General features: G+C 41.7%; 1 protein-coding gene across 3 annotated transcripts in view; it reads right to left on the reverse strand.

Moving 5' to 3' along the window:
• TPH2 (tryptophan hydroxylase 2) overlaps positions 1-23375 on the reverse strand; it is a 116781-nt gene that overhangs the window by 25596 nt on the left and 67810 nt on the right. For all 3 annotated transcript variants that reach the window (XM_043447290.1, XM_043447289.1, XM_043447291.1), the window contains one exon: positions 20983-21109. In XM_043447290.1, the coding sequence (XP_043303225.1) occupies positions 20983-21109 (127 nt within the window). The remainder of the gene's footprint in view (positions 1-20982; positions 21110-23375) is intronic.

Genomic DNA, 23375 nt, shown 5'->3' on the forward strand with positions numbered 1-23375 from the left:
CTGAACCTTCAGGTCTTTGGGTTCACAAATGGAAAGCTGGTGTTACGTTCAGTATTACTGCTTGGACCCTAGATTACTGCATGAGCCTCAGTGAACCATCTCCAAAACAAAGTGATCTACAGAGTTTGGCTCTCTTCTTTTAGGGCAATTCCATCTTTTTTCCAAATGACCCTTTGTTGAACCTACTATATAACTGTGTGCATGCTCAGTGGCTCCCTCATGGCCGACTCTTTGTGACCCCACAGACCATAGCCTGCCAGGCTTCTCCGTCCATGGGATTCTCCAGGCAAGAATACTGGAGTGGGTTGCCATTTCCTTCTCCAGGGATCTTCCCGACCCAGGGATCAAACTAGCGTCTCTTGTGTCTCCTGCACTGGCAGGCGTGTTCTTCACCACTGAGCCATCTGGGAAGCCCAACTATATATAACCAGCTACCTCGAAGTGGCTAAACTTCACTCTGAGGACACAGACACACACACACCCACCATTTTCATAGCGGGTGTATGGATCAACATTCCCTTTATATACGTGCTTAATCTACTTTGCACGGAAGACCTACTTAAGCAAAAGCTATAGGTTTGGAAGTGCCCAAGAACTGACTTTTATAACCTAAGCAATTCTGAGCTCCTTGAAGAAGAAAACTGATGAGCACATTCTTGGCCATTCATCCTTCTGCATGCCCTAGAATGCTCTGCCTCAGATCACACATTCTCCCCAGATGTGGTGATTCTAAGATAGGCTCTCAGATGCTTGTATGAAGAATAAGGTTTTTACTGACTCCCAAGTAAGCCGAGGGTAGTCACCACCACCTTTAAAGGGTCATTTTATTTTTATCCCTGTGTTATGAAAAGCTACACCCTCCCAGACATCAGGACTAGAGAGCTGGCATTTTCTCACCTATTTCTTTCCAGGCAAGGCCAAAGATCTTGGGAAATGATTATGTGTCTGAAAACTGAAGAGGAAAGTCCACTGAGTGGAGAGAGCCGTTTTCACCGCCCCACTGCACTGAGCTTCCTCTATATTAAGTTTTTATTAATGAAGTCATGTTTCTTTTCCAGTCACTAACCAACACCACGGTCATCATCATCTCTCACACTCAGAGTCGACACTAACCATCTCTATGTGCAAATGGAGTTGAAAAGATTTACCTATGAATTGGGGTCCCTGCCGCAATGAAGGTCTATAGGTAACTGAACCTCTAAATAGAATTTCAGCTTAGTTGAGCTCCCCTACCTCTAATAACAATCACTGCCAATTACTGAAACCTACAACCTACCACCACACCAAATGCATTACACGGCGCTCACCACAGCCGCAGAGGCAGGCAATGTAACAGTAACATGATAGGGTGGTTTCAGGGTTTGACTTTGGAGCGAAAGGCCAAGGTTCAAAGGCAGGCTCTGCCATTTCCTTGACTTTAGGAAGGTTATGTAGCCTCTCTGAGTCTTAGGTTTCTTGTCTGTAAAATGGAGAAAAATAAATGAATAACATTTATTGAACTCTTACTATGTACCAGTGCTAATACACTAGGACAGATGCTGAAACTGAAGCTCCGATACTTCAGCCACCTGATGAGAAGAGTTGACTCATCGGAAAAAACCCTGCCTGACGCTGGGAAAGATTGAAGGCGGGAGGAGAAGGGGACGACAGAGGGTGAGATGCTTGGATGGCATCATCAACTCAACCGACACGAGTTTGAGCAAGCTCTGGGAGATGGTGAAGGACAGGGAAGCCTGGGGTGCTGCAGTCCATCCATGGGGTCGCTAAGAGTCGGGCACGACTTATCAACTGAACTGAACAACAACCGGAGCTAAATCCCCCCATTTTACAGATGGGAAAACAGGTGGAGTTACTTGGGCAAGTTCAGGGGTGACAGAACTGGGTTGGAATTAGTTGTGCCTGATCCCCCCTGTCCATGCTGTTTGTACTACACCATACTGTTCACCTCTGTTCTTGGTGACTGCAGGCCCTAGAGCTGATGTTCACGTCACCTTTGTGACACTTGAGCTTGGTGGGTTCCTGGAAAGACGGACGCCCGTCCAGCTTGCCTACAGATATCCTGGCCTGGCTTGCACTGGGTCTCATAGCGGTCCAGGAGCGCGTCACAGACATATGAGGAGCCAGTAAGGAGCATAGACTAGAAACCTTCCATGTCAGGAAGCCCAGGCTTTCGAGTCTTGCCAAGGAACAACAGTACTACAGCTAAGCGCGGGAGAACCGAGATGACAAGAGAGGCTGGGCTGGAAATAAAATATATCATGTTTATGTTAAAAAATCATATTACAAAGCCCCAAACCAAACACTACATTGTACTGCTTTAAGCTGCAGCAATCGATTTACACTGGATACAGATGCGTTATTTGATGAGCACAAAGTAGATTTGCTAAAGGGTAATGAGAATTCAAGAGACAGTAAAGAAAGTGTGACCGGAAATGCTTTGGTGCCTCGTGACAAGCTGTTGAACCAAACGTATCCGCTGGCTCTGGCCACCAAGAGGACTGGCATGTCTGCTGCTGCCCAGAACATCAATCCTTCTGTTCTCTCTCCATTCCCCTGACCACTAAAGGATGGACAGGCAGGTGACTGGAAATGAAATTTCATTTCTCAACTCAGGATCATGTACCCCATCTAATGGGGACAGCAATCAGGTGTGGTCACGTGCGTCCTTGGATAAAGACAGTCCGACGGCTAGAGGCACTGGTCTTTTCAAGAGAAGCTGGGAATCTGGGTGTCCATGTGATGGCCTCTGAAGTGGAAACACAGGGCATTTTTTAAAGCTTCATCAAGGTGTAGACTATATTTTTTTCCCATTGACATTAGCCAGAAGACCCTGACTTGTAACCCCTTTAGAGAGGTGCATGATTTTAAAGAGCCCGAATCGCACTTCTGTACCCATAACTTGCCTCCAGGACACCAGTCACACCTTGCCTTGACATCCTAAACTCCTAAGAAGTGGGCTGGTGCACCAGATCAGGACACAGGAAGTCTAGTAGCTCAGCCTCTGCCATTATTGTAATGTATGATCTTGGACGAGTCAGTTCTCTTGTCTCAGTCTCATTTACAAATGGGGACTCCGTTCCTTGCCAAATTGTTACTGGGCACCAATTGTGTCTATAGCAACATGTGAACACCAGGAAGTGTGCCAGCAGGTAATAATGTGAGTCCCATCTGTCTCAGAGAGCCACTGAGACTCAGATGAGTCAATACATGTCAAATGCTAAATCAACGAAGAGGTTAAGTTTAGGTGAAGGTTCCCTGCTCTGAGGTTATTAAGACCATAGTCATATTCACATTGACTCATCCCTTGTCCCAGGACTCTGATTCTACAGAGAATCCCCTGTGGATAGGGGACAGCAGATTTAACTACAGGTCAGCAGTTCCTGACACCCAATCAAGGAGCTCTGCAATATGAAGATAGCCTGTTGAGAAGCAAAAGTTCCTCGAAGTTTTAACATCTATTCTGTCAGTAAGCATATATCACAGCAAATTAAAAAAATAACAATTAGACTGCTAAGAAAGTCTTCCTCAGAAAACCACTTCTGATCATCCATTCCCCTTCCTGAACCTGACCCAAGCACCTTCCTTTCCCTATCTTTGCACTTGTTACATTCAAATCTTTATGTATCCCTCAGTAGACTGTAAGTCCCCAAGAAACAGGGCCATGCCAGCCTGTTTTACAGTTGAATTCCTGATGCTTGACATGTAGTAGATGCTCATTCTCTGAAAGAATACGTGAAGGGGCCACAGTTGATTCTGTCAGAGCTATGGAAAAGATACGCAGTAGGCATCCAGCAAGGTCATGCCTTTGCTAAACATCTTTGCAAAGAAGCAGAGTCCAATGCCCCTTTCCTAGCCAGTTATAGCCTTGACTTTTATCTTGGAGGAACTCTTCTTAATTAGAGTTGAGAGAGGAAAAGGTGAACAGCCCCCAAAAAGTGTTTGTGAGAGCTAAACATTTAAACATTTCTGAAGTATGTCATTTAAAGGTGTGTCCCCTGGTTTTGTTACAGAGAATTTTCAAGCCTTGCTTTTTTGTTGTTCAGTCTCTCAGTCGTGTCTGACTCCGCAACCCTACGGACTGCAGCATGCCAGGCTTCCCTGTCCTTCACCATCTCCCAGAGCTTGCTCAAACTCCTGTCCACTGAGTCAGTGATGCCATCCAATCATCTCATCCTCTGTCACCCCCTTCTCCTCCTGTCTTCAGTCTTTCCCAGCATCAGGGTCTTTTCTAATGAGTCTTGCTAGTTAGACACTAACATAGGATCTCTGTGTATAAGTATGGAGACACATCCAAAATGCATCAAAACTAGAGCAAACACCTTTTGGAATTCTTCCAGTAGCTTCCTGGCATACTTTTATGTTAATACAGCCATCATACAGCCAAACTGCAAACACCTGGCTTAAATTCTCAGGAACTTGAACTCAAGGAGGGAGCAGTCAAGATTAGAAACCCTAAATTGATTGCTTTCTTGAGTTATTAAGAAAGCAATAAATTGGATGCAATCTCAAACATGACAGAATTATCTCTATTCGTTTCCAAGGCAAACTATTCAATATCACAGTAATCCAAGTCTGTGCCCTGACCAGTAATGCTGAAGAAGAACAGTTCAATGAAGACCTACAAGATCTTCTAGAACTAAAACCCAAAAAAGGTGTCCTTTTCATTATAGGGGACTGGAATGCAAAAGTAGGAAGTCAAGAGATACCTGTAGTAATAGGCAAGTTTGGCCTTGACTCCAAGGCCAAATTTGGAAAACTCAGCAGTGGCCATGGGACTGGAAAAGGTCAGTTTTCATTCCAATACCAAAAAGGCAATGCCAAAGGATGCTCAAACTACCACACAATTGCACTCATCTCACACACTAGCAAAGGAATGCTCAAAATTCTCCAAGCCAGGCTTCAACAGTACATGAACCGTGAATGTTCAAGCTGGATTTAGAAAAGGCAGAGGAATCAGAGATCAAATTGCCAGCATCTGTTGGATCATCGAAAAAGCAAGAGAGTTCCAGGAAAACATCTACTTTTGCTTTATTGACTATGCTAAAGCCTTTGACTGTGTGGATCACAAAAAAACTGGAAAATTCTTCAAGAGATGGGTATACCAGACCACCTGACCTGCCTCCTAAGAAATCTGTATGTAGGTCAAGAAGCAATAGTTAGAACTGGACATGGAAGAACAGACTGGTTCCAAATCAGGAAAGGAGTACATCAAGGCTGTATATTGTCACCCTGCTTATTTAACTTCTATGCAGAGTACATCATGAGAAATGTTGGGCTGGATGAAGCACAAGCTGGAATCAAGATTGCCAGGAGAACTATCAATAACTTCAGATATGCAGATGACACCACCCTTTAGGCAAAAAGCAAAGAACTAAAAAGCCTCTTGATGAAAGTGAAAGAGGACAGTGAAAAAGTTGGCTTAAAACTCAACATTCAAAAAACTAAGGTCATGGCATCCAGTGGCATCATTTCATGGCAAAAGATAAGTAAACAATGGAAACAGGGACAGACTTTATTTTGGGGGGGCTCCAAAATCACTGCAGATGGTGATCACAGCCATGAAATTAAAAGACACTTGCTCCTTGAAAGAAAAGTTATGACCATCCTAGACAGCATATTAAAAAGCAGAGACATTACTTTGCCAACAGGTCCATCTATTCAAAGCTATGGTTTTTCCGGTAGTCATGCATGGATGTGAGAGTTAGACTCTCACTGAGCACCAAAGAATTGATGCTTTTGAACTGTGGTGTTGAAGACTCTTGAGAGTCCCTTGGACTGCAAGGAGACCCAACCAACCAATCCTAAAGGAAGTCATTCCTGAATATTCATTGGAAGGACTGATGCTGAAGCTGAAACTCCAATATTTTGATCACCTGATGTGAAGAACTGACTCATTAGAAAAGATCCTGATGCTGTGAAAGATTGAAGGCAGGAGGAAAAGGGGAGGATAGCGGATGAGATGGTTGGATGGCATCACCAACTCAATGGACATGAGTTTGAGCAAGCTCCGGGAGTTGGTGATGGACAGGGAGGCCTGGTGTGCTGCAGTCCATGGGGTCGCAAAGAGTCAGACATGACTGAGCGACTGAACTGAACTGAGTTATTAAGGGAGTGCTGCATGTACCAATGAACAGCATCACTCCTAATCTGCTTGAGAAGTTTAAGTCAGGAATTCATTATTTCATGTGCTCTCATTGGCACAAACAGTTCTCCCCATTTGTTCTCCCCAGCTGGTTCCTGCAACTTGCCTTTCTCTATGCTCACTCACGGGAGGTGTGCTATTAACTCCACGGAGGCCTCTTCCATCTCCAGGGAGAAGTTTGACATCATTCGGAGGAGGCCTTCCCTTTATTATTTATGGTTAAAATACCTTACGTGGCACAGCAGCATGCCACTCCATCTACAACCCCTTTGTAATATAAACCGCACAGCCTGCGTTTCAGAAGGGAAAACCTGAGTTCAGTTAAAAGTTAGAGAACTTGGCAACCCACTCCAGTGTTCTTGCCTGGAGAACCCCAGGGATGGGGGAGCCTGGTGGGCGGCCGTCTATGGGGTCGCACAGGGTTGGACGTGACTGAAGAGCCTTAGCAGCAGCAGCAGCACTTAAAAGAATGGTTATTCCATGCACTTTAGTGGCACCTCTCTACACAGAGATCATTTTTCACCTTAGACAAAATAATCAAAATAGTAAATAAAGTCTATCTTTGGAGAATTCCATGAACAGAGGAGCCTGGTAGTCACAAAGTCAGACACAACCTAGTGACTATCACTACACTTCACTCATTTCCTTAGCTTCCCTTGTCTACCAACTCAGTGGATCTTTCCCCTTTTGACTGCTCCAACTTAAGAATTCAAGGTCATCATGCTCCTTTCCACAGATACCTAGTAAAATCTGCAGTCAAATAAAGTAGTGCTCTTAATTGTCCAAGCCTCTGTTTCTTTATCTGAAACTAAGGAAACTTTTTAGAGCAATCTGAGACCTGTGTACTAAAATCATCTGTATACACAACTCTTGCTAGTGTTATATACACAGAAAAGCTTACAAAGGTCTACCCTAAAGTGTTAACAGTGGTTATCTCTGAGTGAAAGAATGCAATAAATTTATTCCTTATGCAAAAAAAAAAAAGAAAAGAAAAGTTAGAGAACTAACCAAGATCACCAGAAAAGTCACAGTTCTCCCCAGGGGTCTTTCCTGCACTTGAGTTTTACTGACTTGACCACCTAGTGCAATTTGAGTGCAATTTGTCAAATACTCTAGCTGGTATTTATTGAATATCTAGCTCTGTGCTACGCAGCTTTACAATGCCTTATCTTATGAATCCTCAATAGTACTACAAGACTTGATAGTATTACTATTCTCATTTTAATGTTGAAGAAACTAGGGCACAGAGAGGCTAACTAATTTATCCAAGGTTATCCAACCAGTAAGTGATAGAGCCAGATGTGAAGTCACATAATTTGACCTTGAAGCCTGCATTCTGAATACCTACTACACTATACTGCCTTGCTAGCAAGTCCCTAAAGTGCTCAAGAAAAACCCTCATATATTGGAGCATTCACTCTATTTCATTCCAGCTTTTCATTTCTTCCTTACCTGTATGATTATCTGAGATTAAGGGCTCTGGGTAAAGATGTTCATGATCTTATTAAAAAAAAAAAAAAGAACAGTAGGAAGGGTGAATATTGGTTAGATAAAAGTAGAAATCACTAATCTGGGGACAAGAATAGTCCAAATTTTGAAGACTGAAGTTTAAAAGATATATGAAAACCAATTTTCTTATTTTAAAAAGTGCTAACTTTTTTCATTAGCTGCGTCTGATGTTCACTAAAGCACTTTGCAAATCACATGAGTGAAAAACCATAATCCCTATATTTCTAGAGTACTTCCAATTTACTTTTTCTTCCATTGATGTAAAAGGTAAAGTCTCTCCTGACAGCACAAGTGTTTGATCAATGGATCAACATCTTGCTGCTTCTTTTTCCAAAGCCAGGACTCCCCTTTACCAAGTTCTTATTTGCCGTGGCAAAATGACTTTTCAGAAAAACTAGGAGACTATGTACCAAATTGTTAACACTGGTCATTGTTGTGATAGTACAAATGATCTTTAAATTACTTTCCTTGCTTATCCATTTTTAAAATTTTCTACAGTGAATATGTGTCACTTGTATAATAAGAAAGAGAAACAAAGGTTTTTATAAAGACTTCTCAGTAGAGGAGTCCCTGATTCACTCTGCCTTCTCTTCATTGCTGAGGGAATGGGGTTTTTTCCCAGTTTTATTGAGACATAATCAACATATTTCACTGTATACACTTAAGGGGTACAGCAAAATGGTTTGACTTACATATATTGTGAATGATTACTACAAGAAGTTAGTTACACATATATATGGAATTTAGAAAGATGGTAACGATAACCCTATATGCAAAACAGAAAAAGAGACACAGAAGTACAGAGCAGACTTTTGAACTCTGTGGGAGAAGTGAGGGTGGGATGTTTCGAAAGAACAGCATGTATACTATCTATGGTGAAACAGATCACCAGCCCAGGTGGGATGCATGAGACAAGTGCTCGGGCCTGGTGCACTGGGAAGACCCAGAGGAATCGGGTGGAGAGGGAGGTGGGAGGGGGGATCGGGATGGGGAATACGTGTAAATCTATGGCTGATTCATATCAATGTATGACAAAACCCACTGAAATGTTGTGAATTAATTAGCCTCCAACTAATAAAAAAAATTTTTTTTTAATAAAATAAAATAAAAAAAAAAAGAAGTTAGCATCTCATCTACCATCTCATACGTATGTATGTGAAAGTAGCTCAGTCATGTCTGACTCCTTGCGACTCCATCTCATATAGACACAATAAAAAACAGAAAGAAAAAAGTGTTTTTCCTTGTGATGAGAATTCTTAGGGTTTACTTTCTTAGCAATTTTCATGATGTTTTATGGACACTGTAAAGGACAGACTTTAAGGCTGTTTAAAGAAGGATGAGGGCCCCGTGGTGATTTATTCCTTCCCACCCTCCTGGCAGGTCTTAATTGACACCTACTCTGCACTGAAGCCCTCAAATGATAGTATTTCCATTTTCTGGGCGCCTTCTCCCCAGGATGAAATCCACCCATCAGAAATGTTCCAGAAATGCCCATTCTCACAGTGACAAATATATAAAATTCTAAGCCAATTACAATATTTCTACAAAGGGAGCAAAGAGACTTTTAATCACTGTGTGTTCAGTCTCATGTTGCGTTCCTTATTATGCTTTCTTTCACTGTGGATCATAATGTGCAGTAATACATTTTACATCTACTAAATGTGTTCTGGGTTTTTATATCACTGTTCAGAAGAATAGCTCTGGAAAATCTTTTGACTCCTTTATTTGAAAACTACATTTGTGGAATGGGGTAATTAAATTCCTATAGTTCAATATAACATTACTTTTGCTATTCTTCTTCATAAAAAAAATCCCAACCACCTCTCTCTGCTTTTGCTAGAAATGGAATTACACCAGCAATATTTCTGTTAATACAAGTCTAAGATTTTGAAAACCTACTTTATTGTAGTTAAACTAGAAAATTCCTTCTTCTCTACATCTTTATGGAAATTAAAATGACTGCACAAATCTGTGCTTGAAGAAGGCATTCCAGCTTACTTTGAGCAGAGAAAGTAAGAAGGACTCAATGTCAGAGCTTTTGAATCACAGGAAGAAGTTGGCTCTGTGTGAGGAACTAGAGGATTTAAGGGCTTGAAATGACTTTGAAATTAATCAACAATATAACTCCTTTGGTGCAGTTTGGATTTGGGGAATGATAGTGAGATTAATATCACATGTTGATGTGATATATTAGACAATAGCACAGCATACATCACAGAAGTATTTCATCTCATTTGATCCTCATTCAGCATAGAGTGGTAGAAGAACATCTCCATTTTAAAGAAGAGATTTGAGGCACAAATAGGGAATATAGTTGGTGCCTGAGTACAAGATCAAGAAGCAACAGAGCTGGTACTCAGGTCACCAAAAGGTAAGAGCCAGGTTATCAAGAGTCAGGTTCACAAGGATGTGGAGAAAAGAGAACCCTTCTGCGCTACTGGTGAGAATGTAAACTGGTGCAGACACTGTGAAAAGCAGTATGAAGTTACCTCAAAAAACTGAAAACAAAAAAAAAACAAAAAAAAACTGAAAACAGAACTACTCTATGATCCAGAAGTTCTCCTTCTGGGTATATTATCAAAGGAAGTGAAAGCAAGATTTCAAGAGGTATCTGCACTGCATGTTTACCACCATGGCATTGTTTGAAATAGCCAAAATATGAAAACAATCTAACAGTCCATTTGTTGATTAATGGATAAAAATGTGATATGTATATATATGGTATATATATATATATGATATGTGTATATATATATATACACACACAGTAAGTCACTCAGTCATGTCTGACTCTTTGCGACCCCATGGACTAGCCCACCAGGCTCCTCTGCCCATGGGGACTCTCCAGGCAAGAACACTGCAGTGGGCTGCCGTGCCCTCCTCCAGGGGATCTCTCCAGCCCGGGGATCTGCATCTCTTGCATTGGCAGGCAGGTTCTTTATCACTAGCGCCACTTGGGAAGTCACACACACACACACACACACACACACACACTGTAATACTACTCAGCCATGAGAAAGAAGGAAATCCTGCCATTTGCAACAACATCAATGGACCATGAAGGCATTACACTAAGTAAAATAACTCAGAGAAAGACTAATATCTACGATATCGCTTACATGCGGATTCTTAAAAAATTGACCTCACCAAAACACAAATTAGAATGGTGGTTGCTTTCCTGGTGGTTCAGCTGGTAAAGAATCCACCTGCAATGAGGGAGACCCAGGTTCGATCTCTGGGTTGGGAAGATTCCTGGGAGAAGGGAATGGCTACCCGCTCCAGTGTTCTGGCCTGGAGAATTCCATGGATAGCATAGTCCATGGGGTTGCAAAGAGTCGGACACGACTGAGCGACTTGCACTTTCATTTCACTTTACCAGAAGATGGGAATCGGGGAAAAGGGAGATAACAGATCAAAGGATAGAAACCTCCAGCTGTAAGACAAGTAAGTTCTGGGGATCTAATGTATAGAATAGGGATAATAGTTAATAATGCTGTGTTATGTACTTGAAAATTGCTAAGAGAGTAGATCTTAAACATTCTCACCACAAAAAAGAAATGGCAATTTTATAAGGAGATGCAGGTGCTAGCCATCACTATCGTGGTAACCGTTTTGCAACAGGTAAGTATATGACCTATACAAGGTTGTAAGTCAGCTACATCTCAATATAGTTAGAAAAAAACAAAGCTGGCACTCCAGCCCCATCGGGCTCACTTCAGGTTCAGACCCTTCCCAGCACATTACCCCACACCATACACTGCCCTGCAAAACATCCATCTAGTAACTTCATCAAGTTCTGAGACCCCCAACTGCTAACTTGCAGTGATCCTCGAGGATAAAGTCAAGTGGGCACAGAGTTTAACACACAAACAGGATGAACAGTTACTGAAGCAGCTCTAACTTTATGAGTTTCCAAATATCTAAAATAAGCTGTTGGGTTGCTTTTATTTTTCCTCATCTGCAGTTATATGACGGCTCTCTGAGGCCCCTAGGATACAGTTATAAAATGATGAACAAAGATTTGACTTACAAAAATGGATGACCATTCCGGACTGAAAATAGATTTGTTTCTAAACATAGTGAGCAATGTAGAGCTCACTTTTTAATTCCCAGTAACAATGGTGTTCTCATCATAATATAAATAGATGACAAACACGTATAATAGCAACAATGAATATCATAAGTGAAACATATACAGATAGTGCAAAACAGCCTCAGCTCCAGTATCAACGACCTCAGGAGAGAGCACAGTCAGAAGAAAGAACTGCCTTGGGGCACTCAGGTAAGAAAAAGACCAAGGGCGGAGGTGGTAAAAAGACAACGACAAATGTCAGAAGTGAGGCTCTAAGGGGCTGGTTAAAGAAATACAGAGTTCCTTGCAGGGCAAGACCACTTTTCCATATGCACAGAGTACATAAGAGTGAAAGTAATGAGTTGGAATAGATATTATTAATTTTTAATTAAGTTACTCTCAGAAATAGCACACTAACTCATCATCCACCCAAACATCTCAATTAAGAGCGTGTAAATGTGCATTCCTTTCAGCTTTTTGTCAGCTTTGTATCAAATGTTCCAAATGCCTAAACTAGTTCAAAGACTCTACATGGAATAAATAAGCCTGGGGCTTATTTTGAGCTTTCTATAGAGATATTAAATGGTCATTTTTAATGTAATACATTTCAGAAAGAAGTAGAACTGGGCATAAGCTTTTTAAAAGCTGCAAGTTCCCCATGCCGAGCCAGGTAGGCAAACTCATAAGAGACAGGGTAACAAGCTAATGTCCTCCACAGACAGGAAAATATTCATTAGCAATTCATAAACTAACGTTACCTTTACAATTATACTTCTAATGTGAATTACAGTCAATTGTTAGTTTAAAGCTGACTGTACATTTCATTACCACTCTCAGCAAGAGAAAGTCCTACTTATACCTGGAAATTCAAACATACTTCATTAACAGCCATCAAAAGCCCCAAATAATGCAAACTTTTTACTTGGAACAAATAAATTATTTGTTTTTATAAAGTATAAACAGAACCCTATATTGTTAATTTTTTGACAGTCCTTTCTTACAAAAAAAATTAGCTGGTGATTTTTTTTTCATTCAGAGATTCTGCTCACAATGAATCTCATCCTTTCCAAAAAACATCTAGACCTGTAGCTCCTAAACTGTGCTCCTTGGAATATGAATAGCTTGGGATGCTAATACGTCTTCTTTGAAAACAGACTTCAGCAACCATCTAATTACTGGGTTGGCCAAAAAGTTTGTTCAGGTTTTTCTGTAACGTGGGGAAAACTCAGATGAATTTTTTGGTCAACCCAGTACTCTGTTAATTTTCAAGTTCACATTTTAACATTTCTAAAATAGAGCTTCTTACAAACAATATAAAATAATTTGCTAACTGAATCTTTTTTCCCCTTTTAAAGAAAGCTATTAATGATATGTCTTACCACCAATGTCATGTTAAGATGGAAGAAACTTCAGTTTGTAAAAATAAAATTTTTATCACTTATAAGATTCACTCTGCACATTATCTTAGGAAAGGCCCTGAAAACTCGATACTTTGAAAACAAAGTTGTTTATTTCACTTAATCTAGTTTTCCCCAAATATATTTGTCTATGGATCCCTTCTGTCACAGAGCTCATAATAACATTTCACGAGACTAATATTCTGGGAACACATTGTGGAAAAGACTGGTTATTCCTTCCTTACCCTTGGCCAAGACTCTGCTCATCAGCTTCACCAAGGCTCAGCGGCAGAAGTGCTTCATTAGAAAGTGAGGGTAAACATGTTTTGGAGTTGACAGAACTGAATGGATGACCTAAAACTCTCTGTAAAGGGAAAATTCTAACTGGGCCAGAGGCCGATTTATTCTGCTTGGGAAACATCTGTGGTGTATTCCTACTGATTGCTTTCTCCAACAAATGATGCACAGCTTTGTCTGTTTAAAATGCCTTTATGATGTGAGAGATGAACAGACTGAACTGAAGCATCTGCACCATGGGGAGGGGTGCGCTGCGTGGAGAAGGCATCCCTTTACATTTCCTAACAGTTGGGAAAGAGAAATCAATAATCCTTTCGGGACGAGCTCCTAAATCTACCTGATCAGCAAGTTTCTGTCTGTGCGTTCCTGTAAAACTGAACGACATAAGTCATATGGCAAATGAGCAGGTGGCAGGAGAGTGTGAGAGCAGACACACAAAATGGGACCAGGGACACGCACTCAGAGATACCAGGCTCCATTTCCAGGCTCAGGAGAAGTCCTAAATACACTCAGGTCACACCGCACAGTATTTATCCGGCAATGCCCTGTGAGCCCAGTTCTTAGGAAAAGCATTGAATCTGGAACTAAGGCTAAAGGATTGCCATATGCCTTCTGAAAAACACACCCGAGCCTCATCTAGCGGGCACACCTGTGTACCAGGTCACCTGCATCTCTGGACCACCAGCGTCACAGTACCTGGGAGCTCATCAGAAGTGCCAGCTTTCAGGCCCCATTCCAGACCTACTTGCCCAGAGTCTGCCTTGTAACGAGATCTCTAGGTTATTTTATACACATTACCATTTGAAAAGCACTGACATAGGGAATATACCCTTTGCCTGTCTTCCTATTTATATTGATTGAGGCCCAGATGCTGTGAAGTCAGGTGTCAATTTTGTGAAGATTGATAAATTTCAAGTTATTTTTGTCCACTAGACATGCAAATGATTTCTGCCTGGTAGAAAAGATAACTTCAAGCTTACTGTTCTTTGCTCCACAGAACATAAAACATTTTGCACCTTATTCCAGACTGGTCTCAGTCTCTGAAATTCTTCTCTGAGCGAAATTTACCATTTCGCTTTTACCTCATGAGTGAGTTAAATAAATTGTCAACACATGCTTAGCACATATGTATGACAGTCATGCTTGTGACTGTTTAAAGTTGTAATTCAAAACCAGTCACCTCTCAATAGCAGTAAGATATGTATTTCTAGTGAACACAGTAATAGCCGTCTTTTCTTGGGAAAAATAGCCAGTTGTCCAGTAAGTGGTAATTGAGTATGTCCAATATGAAATAAAGATGAATCCAGCATGGGCTGGTCCCTCTGCCTGGTATAATATAATGTATAATCCAACTTTCAATACAAGGGCTGGCAACTGAGAGCCTATAGTTCTGTTTTAGCTTGCAAACAAAGATTTGTAGTCAAAGAATATTTTGTTTTATTTTTATTTTTGGATGTGAAGGCTTTTAGGTATAAGATGTATTCTCTAGTTCTCCACAGGCTCCAATACTCCTTATTATCCTATATCAGGGTATTTCAGACATCCTTGCTACTATCTGGCTCCTGAAGGCATTTAAGTTTACAGCCCTTAAAGAAGACACTAATCTATTAAAGCCATGTAAGCCAGAGCTACTGAGAGAAATGGCTGGTCTGAAAATTACAGCACACGCTAAGCAGGCATTATTGGGAATATTTTTGCATATCTATCATGCACAGACCCTGGACAGCTACGATGAGTATGAAAAGAGTACCGCTGCCAAATCCAGTGACCTTATTCATTATCCACCAGAGGGCAAATTATTTACATGTATAACAGTGCATTTCAAATACAGTTACTGAGCATCATCATCAATTTATTCAGATACAAAAGAGTTTCATTTAAACGGTTCTCAGGGAGTTGCAACCATTGCCCACATAGAACAGCAGAGATAGCTTCACTCTCAAAAATGAGCATTATTAAAATGTCAAAATAAATATCATGCCGAAATATAGCAGAAAGAGGCAGTAGCTATAGGCAATAACCTGGCCCCTCTGAAATCATACCCAGAAGTTCAGAAGCAGCTTTGAACAAGAGTTTGGTGGCATCCACCAGGCTTAGCAGAGGTTGCTCTCTTCCTTAGATGGATTTGTTGACAGCACACGGCAGAAAGTTATTAAGTGTCTACTTTTACCAGGCGTGACTCTCTTTTTCCTAAGTGCTTAAATTCACTAAACAAGGAAAGAGAGGCAGTATATAAACAGAGTCATTAATAATATAAATCTTACCTAGAGTAAAAGAATAATATGGGCTGTCTCATTTTTCTGCATAAATAGTGATTTCTGTGCTTTTCCATTTGTCCTCTCTATGGATTTTTCTCCTTTGGTACATCTCATCTCTCATTTTGTTCTAATACTTTTTCAGGAGACTTAATGGAAACTACTTGGAGGAAATCAGCTAATAATACCTCCATTTCTCATCTGGACAGCTGAGAGGCCTCACTAACCACCACTCTGCCCCCACCATTGGTCTTTTTACCCCTCTCATTGAGGCCTTACCTCTTAATCTCTTAGTCCTTGCAACAGAGTCATTAAATTGAGCTTCTAGCTTCAGCATATGGCTTGACAATCCTTAATATGTGTGCCATCCAATAGGTTATTTATTCCCAGGTTTACTATGAACTTGCCCAGCTGGAATCCGTTTTCTTTCAAGCCAAATTCCAGCAGTGTTCTATTCACTTCGTTTTTAACTGAGGGATAAGATGTGGTTTTGGAAGTCAATGGCAGTATAGTATTATTTCAGCACAAAACCTCCCTAGCGTCCTCACACTGGGAGTCTGTCTTCCTCTATATTCTCCCTATCATGTGGGTAAAACTTTCCAAATTTTTCCTTGGTCCACAAAATACTTTTCAAAGTAAGTGGGCAGTCTATAAAATTGAGAAAAATGGAACTACAAGGCTTGTGAGAGACAGAAAATCAAAGAGAGTTGCTCATGCAAGATCTGCTCAAGCAAGGTCAGGAAAAGAGGAGGAGATCAGGCTCCAACTCTCCACTGTGTTTAAAGAAACTGGTAATCTTTAAGTTGAAGTCTCTTGAAAGCTGATGGTCTCTTTGGTTTTATAAGAGTCAAAGCCACTATGAGGTTCCAGACTTATTCTCTCCCTTGAGAGGCTCTTGATCCTCCCTCACCTGACTCTGCGGCCCAGTCTCCAACAACGAGCGCAGAACTCAGACACACTTAAAAGACTTACATTTACTTCTCCTATGTATCTGCTTATGTGTATGAATGAAAGCTAACACTGACTGGTTTACTGTATTTTTGTGTACTGGATCATGAGTTCTTTGAAGTAAATACTACTTCTTTGCCTTTCCCCTATTCCCACCCGTGGAACCTGGGATTCTTTAGCCACTTAAAGACTATCTGTTGACTTGAATCAGCTTCTGCAGGAAAAAAGTGGTATTTTCTAGGCAAAGAACAATCGAAAAAGAGGAAGAAAGATAGCAAAAGAAACATGATTAGTGATCTCTAATAGATGGAATTGTTTCTGGCCACTGGAACTAAAGCAATCCATGGCTAAGGGTATTGGAACCATGCAAAGGAATGTAAGTTCCAAAGGAAAACTTATTCTACAAATTCACTGGCCCTAGTAAAAAAAGGTTTCAAGCTTCAATTATTAGTTTTATCTTGCAAGCGTAAAAACAGAAACAAAGAAGAATGCCCCCTCAAAGATATCCAGAACCTATGAATATGCTATCTATGCAGACATGGAGTTTGAATGGGGAAATTCATGAATAACCCAGGTAGGCCCCACATTACCCCACAAAGCAATAGTCAATGAGAGACAGAGAGAGAAGTGACAATGGCAGGAAGGTCAGAGAGATGCAACACGGCCGCGTTGATGGTGGATGAAGGGGGCTACGAGCCAAGGAATGCAGGCAGCCTTTAACAGCGGGAAAAAGGCCAGGAAACAGATTATCCCCTAGAGCCTCCAGAGAGTGACACAGCCCTGCCGACACCTTCCTCTTAGCCCAGTGAACAGTGAGTCAGACGTCTAACTCTATGAAACTGCAAGATAACACATTTATACTGTTTTAGATGAGGAGTAATTTGTTCATTGTAATGACAGAAAAGGTGATCCTTGGTTTCAGCATGGTCCTCTAAACTGGTGAGCAGGCCTTCCCTGCCGAGCCTCCAAACCAGAGAGATTTCTTCTAAATGAAACCATCCCTCAACTCTTCCCTTCCCCCTCCCACCTTTCAAGACTCAACACAAAGTTTCTCTCCTCTGACAAGTCTCAGTTTTATCTATATAGTCTATGACTTTCTGAAAGGTGAGGATCCTGTCATATTCTTTGTAAATGTTAGTTTGAAAGATGGAATTACTTAATTGTCATTCAATGGAAGAGAAAATAAAACTGTTTTATTGTCACTGCTTTTAAGAAAGAAATTAGATCACTCACTAGGCTCCACCTACATTCACATCCATGAAGTCCTACCTCACTCCTTCTCCTCCTCTCTTTGGACACAGATACACACACACACACAACCTGGCAGGGTTGACCCCTAGTTTGCAGCTGTTCAGAATAAGACAAGCAAGCAAACCATCCATCTTTGATCAAGAAGTATAAGCTACAGGGGTCAAAGACTGAAACCAGAAAATTTCAAGGAATTTGCAAGGCACAACAAAGTTCTGAAATGTAGCATTTAAAGCCAGAGCTAAGGTTTGAGAATCAAGTAGCAGGACTTACGGTGCGGTGGTCTTAAAGCGCATCTACAGTGGCAAAGGATCACCGGCCGATACTGGAGACATGGATTCAAGCCCTGATCTCGGAAGACTCCACATGTTGCAGAGCAACTAACCCCACGTGTCACCACTACTGAGCCTGTGGTCTAGAGCCCACGTGTCACAACTACTGTTCCCATGTGACTTAGAGCCCAGGCTCCACAACGAGAAAAGCCACCGCAATGAGCAACCCACGTCCCACAACTAGCGGGCAGCCCCTGCTCGCTGCCACTAGAGGAGGCCCTCGCAACAGCAAAGACCCAGCACAACAATAAACAAACAAACAAAATAAAATACACCCACGAACGCTCTGACGCTCCTTCCTCCAAACAACAGAGATGAATTGTCCTCCCCTTGAGTGTGCACTGGAGTGAGTCCCTTCTAAAGAGCAGAACGTGGCTGACGTGATCCGCACCTGATCAAGTCACCAAAGGCATCACAGCTCCCTCGATCAACACCCACCTCTGCGCTGACCTGTGGACACAGCGGGGAAGGAGAGGGTGGGCGGACGGAGGAAGCAGCTCTGAGATACACAGCACCATGTGTACACACGTCGTTGCGTTTATACATCGTCTCGTGTGAAGTGGAGGGCTAGTGCGGAGCTGCTGGGTCACACGGGGACTCCGTGCTGACCCAGGGGGTGGGGTGAGGGGAGGGGACGTGTGTATAATTAATGACCGATTTGTACTGTTGTGCTGCAGAAAGCAATACACCATGGTAAAGTGCTTCTCCTCCAACTAAAAACCAAATTTAAAAATTAGCTATCTCTCTCTCTTCCCTTTCTCTCTTTCCTCCCCCCTCTCTCTCCCCTTCCTGTCTCCCTCTCTCTCTTCCGAAGGAAGCCAGTTGCCAATATCCACATGGCTGAGCCATCTTGGGAGAACTTTCTCAAATCTGAAGACCTCTATAGGTCTAGCCCACATCCTAATAGCAACAACAAAAAGCCCCTGAGCCAAAACCATTCAGCTAAGCTGCTCCCAAATCTTCAAACACAGAAACTATGAGATAACAAATGTTCATTCTTTTAAGCCACCAAGTTTTGGGATTACTTGTTACACAGTAATAGATAACCAAAATACATGAGATACAATTCCTACAGCAGAGGTTACAAATTGGAAGAACAGATCCTAATTCAGTCTACAAATATATTTTCCTGAGTTCATAATGGTAGAATTTTTTCATGAGCTAAAATTTTTAAATCATTCAATTTCACTTAGAAATCTAGATTTCCAATCTGTCTCAAATTTAGAAGATCCAGCAACACAAAGGCCTACATTCCCATCTGGCAGCTTCTGCTGTAAAAGACACACACTCTCCTGAGCTCACGGCAGCCCCCACCAACCTCTGCTCATCGCCACACGGACCCCAGCAGCATGGCTATTCCACTATTCTCTTCGAGTAGAATAATATTTCTCAGTTTCTATATCTCTGTCAAAATTAGGAAACAAAAGATATACTGAAAGGGCTTGGCATCTTAAGAAATCTAGGAGACCGTTTATTTCCTTGTGGGAGTGAAGAATATTCCTGCATGCCGAATATGTCACCAATGTATGTCTGTCAAACACACAATTTAGGATCCTATTTTTTCGTCCTCCAGTAGCTTTGCTCATTGTTGTCAATAGACTGTCCCCTGTAAATAAGTGAGTTTGTTCAACCTGCTCTTTGTTACTCTGGCTTCTTCATATGGGGCTAGGATAAAACATATGAGTTTGCTGGATCTGGCTCTTCAGCAGCTTAAAGGTAGCTGCCAACATTACACCTTTCCTCTCATATGACTTGCTTTGCAAAGAACCTTGCTGAGATCATAGTATCTATTCAATCTTTCTCTGGTTTTGTACTTATAGTAATTGTTTAGCATGAGCTGCTTAATGCTGGCTCAAATTGAGTCTGAAAAACCCATACTGACTAGTCAGAAATAATCCCAAGTACAACTCCTGCATGCACATTAAGTCGCTTTAATCATGTCCAACTCTTTGTGACCCCGTGGACTGTAGCCCGCCAGGCTCCTCTGTTCATGGGATTCTCCAAGCAAGGATACTGGAGTGGATTGCCATGCCCTCCTCCAGGGGATCTTCCTGACCCAGGGGCCAAACCCATGTCTCACGTCTCCTGAGTTCAACTCCTACTTTACCGTAAATGCACACTTTTCACTATTACAAACAATTCTAGAAAATAAAGATTGAACTAGAACAAGGGGCTTCCCAGGTGGCACTGGCGGTAAAGAACGTGCCTTCCGATGCAGGAGACGTAAGAGACGAGGGTTCGATCCCCGGGTGGGGAAGGTCCCCTGGAGGAGGGCATGGCCACCCACTCCAGTATCCTTGCCTGGGAAATCCCACGGACAGAGGAGCCTGGTGGGCTTCAGTGCTGGGGGTCACAGAGAGTCGGACGTGACTGAGCGACTCGGCAGCAGCACGAGAGTCAGCAAACAGGCCAATCCGCCCGCTGTCGGCTTTATACATAAGGTTTTATTGAAATCCACCCACGCATTCATTTCCTTACTGTCTGTGGCTGCTTTCACACCACGCTAGCTGAGCTGAGCAGTTATGAAAGAGACCTCAGGACCTACAGGCCTAAAATGCTTACTATCTAAGAGCTAGCCCCTGAATGAGGAGGATAAAATACAAAGATTCTGGCAGCTAATAAACCAAGTACACGTTGTGCTACAAAGGAACACACATGGGGGAAAATAAAGCCGCCACGCCCTCTCCAGAATGCTTGCCTTACTATTCACGGTGCCTCTAAAGCTTCCCTCATCTTACAAAGGACATACACAGAGTGGGTTTCAGGCTGAAGAGGAACTCACTGTGGCTAGCTTCTGAACATCTTCATCCGAAGCTCCCAGAGACGCCAGGCCTATTTCTTGTGAAAACTGAGCAAACTTAGGATCCGCAAGCAGAGGGACATGTCCCAGGAGTTCATGACATGTGTCTCTGACAAGAAAAACATCACAGAGAAATGTTAGATGAGTTAAATTATCACTGGTAGAAAAAGGCCTAAATTCTAAATAAAACTTTGTTACTATAATTAATTACTGTTACTAAGTTTTACCAATCCTAAAATTTTTTTATCACATTTTAACAACTGAAATCCATATGCATCCTACAACAAATAGCGTCTTAAATTATAGGATACACAGTACTTTAATATTTTGCTATTAATATTACAGTATCTACTATTTTCAAGTAGTAGATATTTGGCAGCAGTAGATACTTGGCATTTTATCACGTGCCAAGCATGTGCTAAGTGTTTTGTTACATACATCATCTCTTTTAATATTCAGAAGAAACTTGAATTAAAGTAACTTACAGTGCAACGTTCTATAGATCATGGGTGGGCAAACTGCAGCTGTTGGCCACATTGAGTCTGTGGCCTATTTCTGTAAATAAAGTTTTATTGGAACACAGGCATGCCTATTCACTGATGTATTGTGTATGGCTCCTTTTCACTAAGACAGCAGAGTTGACTAGTTGTCACCGAGATCATATGGCCCACAAAGCCTAAAATATTTACTAGCTGGCCCTTTACTGAAAAAGGTTGACTCTTGCTACAAACAGTGATAAAGCCAAAATCTGAATCCAGCTTATCATGATTTCTAAACTCTTGCTCTCAACCCTGAAGTCACACTGCATCCCATGTTACACTTTTCTGGCACTGGCAAAGAGCAGAGGACAATATTGTCATCAAGGGGCTTTTCCCATAGACCAAATTTTATGTCTGTAACACAAGCAACTTCTGGAGCCTTCACAGTGGAAGACCCCCAGTCCTCTGCCTTGTCCAGCCTCAACTGGGTCATAACAGAAATTCAGATCCTCTCTCATTTGCCTGGGCTTCCACTTGGAGCCAGATGACCAGGCAAAGGCGGGCATGTGCCGCGATGAGACAAAGCAGATGCCTTCCTGAGTCGTTGCTGTAAACCACAAACTGTTTCCTGACACCAAACAACACCGCAATGCTTCCCCCGATGATTCTCTGGAAATGAGTCAAAAAGCAGACCATATTTCATTTTCTCGACAAAACTAATGAGCCAGGTAGTAATTGAAAGATGCTTCCTGATATGGCCTGGCCTTCTCTTAAGTGTTATTACTTCAAATAGATGCTACAACATAAATGCCAGGTACTGCCACCATTAATACAGGCAGAAAGTAAGCCGGAGGGTTATGAGGTTGAGGCAAGGGGAGATGACGGATACCAGCGTAAAACAGATGGCATGCCTCAGTCAGAAAACCTCATTCCCACAACTCAAAATACACGTCCAGCCCTGGCCAGCCACTTCCCAGTACATCAGGTTGAGAGGACAGCCAAACAAGAATGCATGGACATGATACTGAAAGAAAATCCAAATTCATTCCCCATCAACTGTGTGCTGAGAGTCTCCTTTTTTGCACAGAAGTTGAATTTGTGGAAAAGACTATGTGGAGGTTACTCTCCAATCACACTGCTTAAGGCAGACAATCAGACTCACTGGATTTTAGTGCATCAGAGGAATTTAAATGTTATCAGAAGCCCTCATTTTACCTGTAAAGAAGTTAGAGACAGGAAGAGGAAAGAAAGAAAGCTAACATAGAGTAGGCTCCTGTTATGTGCTGAGTGTGATGCTAAATGTTTTCATATCCCATTAGTAATTTCATCTTCACTTCCAAAGAGGTCTTATTAATGTGAGAAGAAGTCTTTCTAATGTGAGACTGGGACAGGTCATAGTTACTGTGGTGGTGGATTTTTGGTGCAAAACTGGATTCACTTTTGAGCTTGTTAAATGCTTGATGGGGACAGTCTACTATTAATACCTGCCGAGGCACCAATGGAGTCCAAACACTTCTAGGTAGAAGGGAAAGTGAAAAGTAGCAGCTAAAAAAGAATGAAGGAAAATGTGAGAGATCCAAAGTCTTCAAGGAGTCGATTCTCTGTGGTAGAAAAGGAGCTATCACCTGGGTTTTGAGTTAAGGTGTCATTATCAGAAACCTATAACTCAGAGTCAGCTTAAGAGTCTTTAATAACATTACAGTGATAAGGTAATCCAGCCATATATAGAAGAGGAAAGAAATTAAAATTTGAAAGAAAAAAATCATACAACACAGCAGAATGAGTTATATTGTTTCATTAGGAAGGAAAGCCTGAAGCCGGAAGTCTAACGGATCTACTGATGAAGCATCTGGATGCCTCCGCTCTGTTCTGAGCAGAAATAGTTGCTATGTTTCG

Source organism: Cervus canadensis, chromosome 25 (genome assembly GCF_019320065.1).
Source record: "Cervus canadensis isolate Bull #8, Minnesota chromosome 25, ASM1932006v1, whole genome shotgun sequence".
In the NCBI taxonomy this organism is placed as follows: Eukaryota; Metazoa; Chordata; class Mammalia; order Artiodactyla; family Cervidae; genus Cervus; species Cervus canadensis.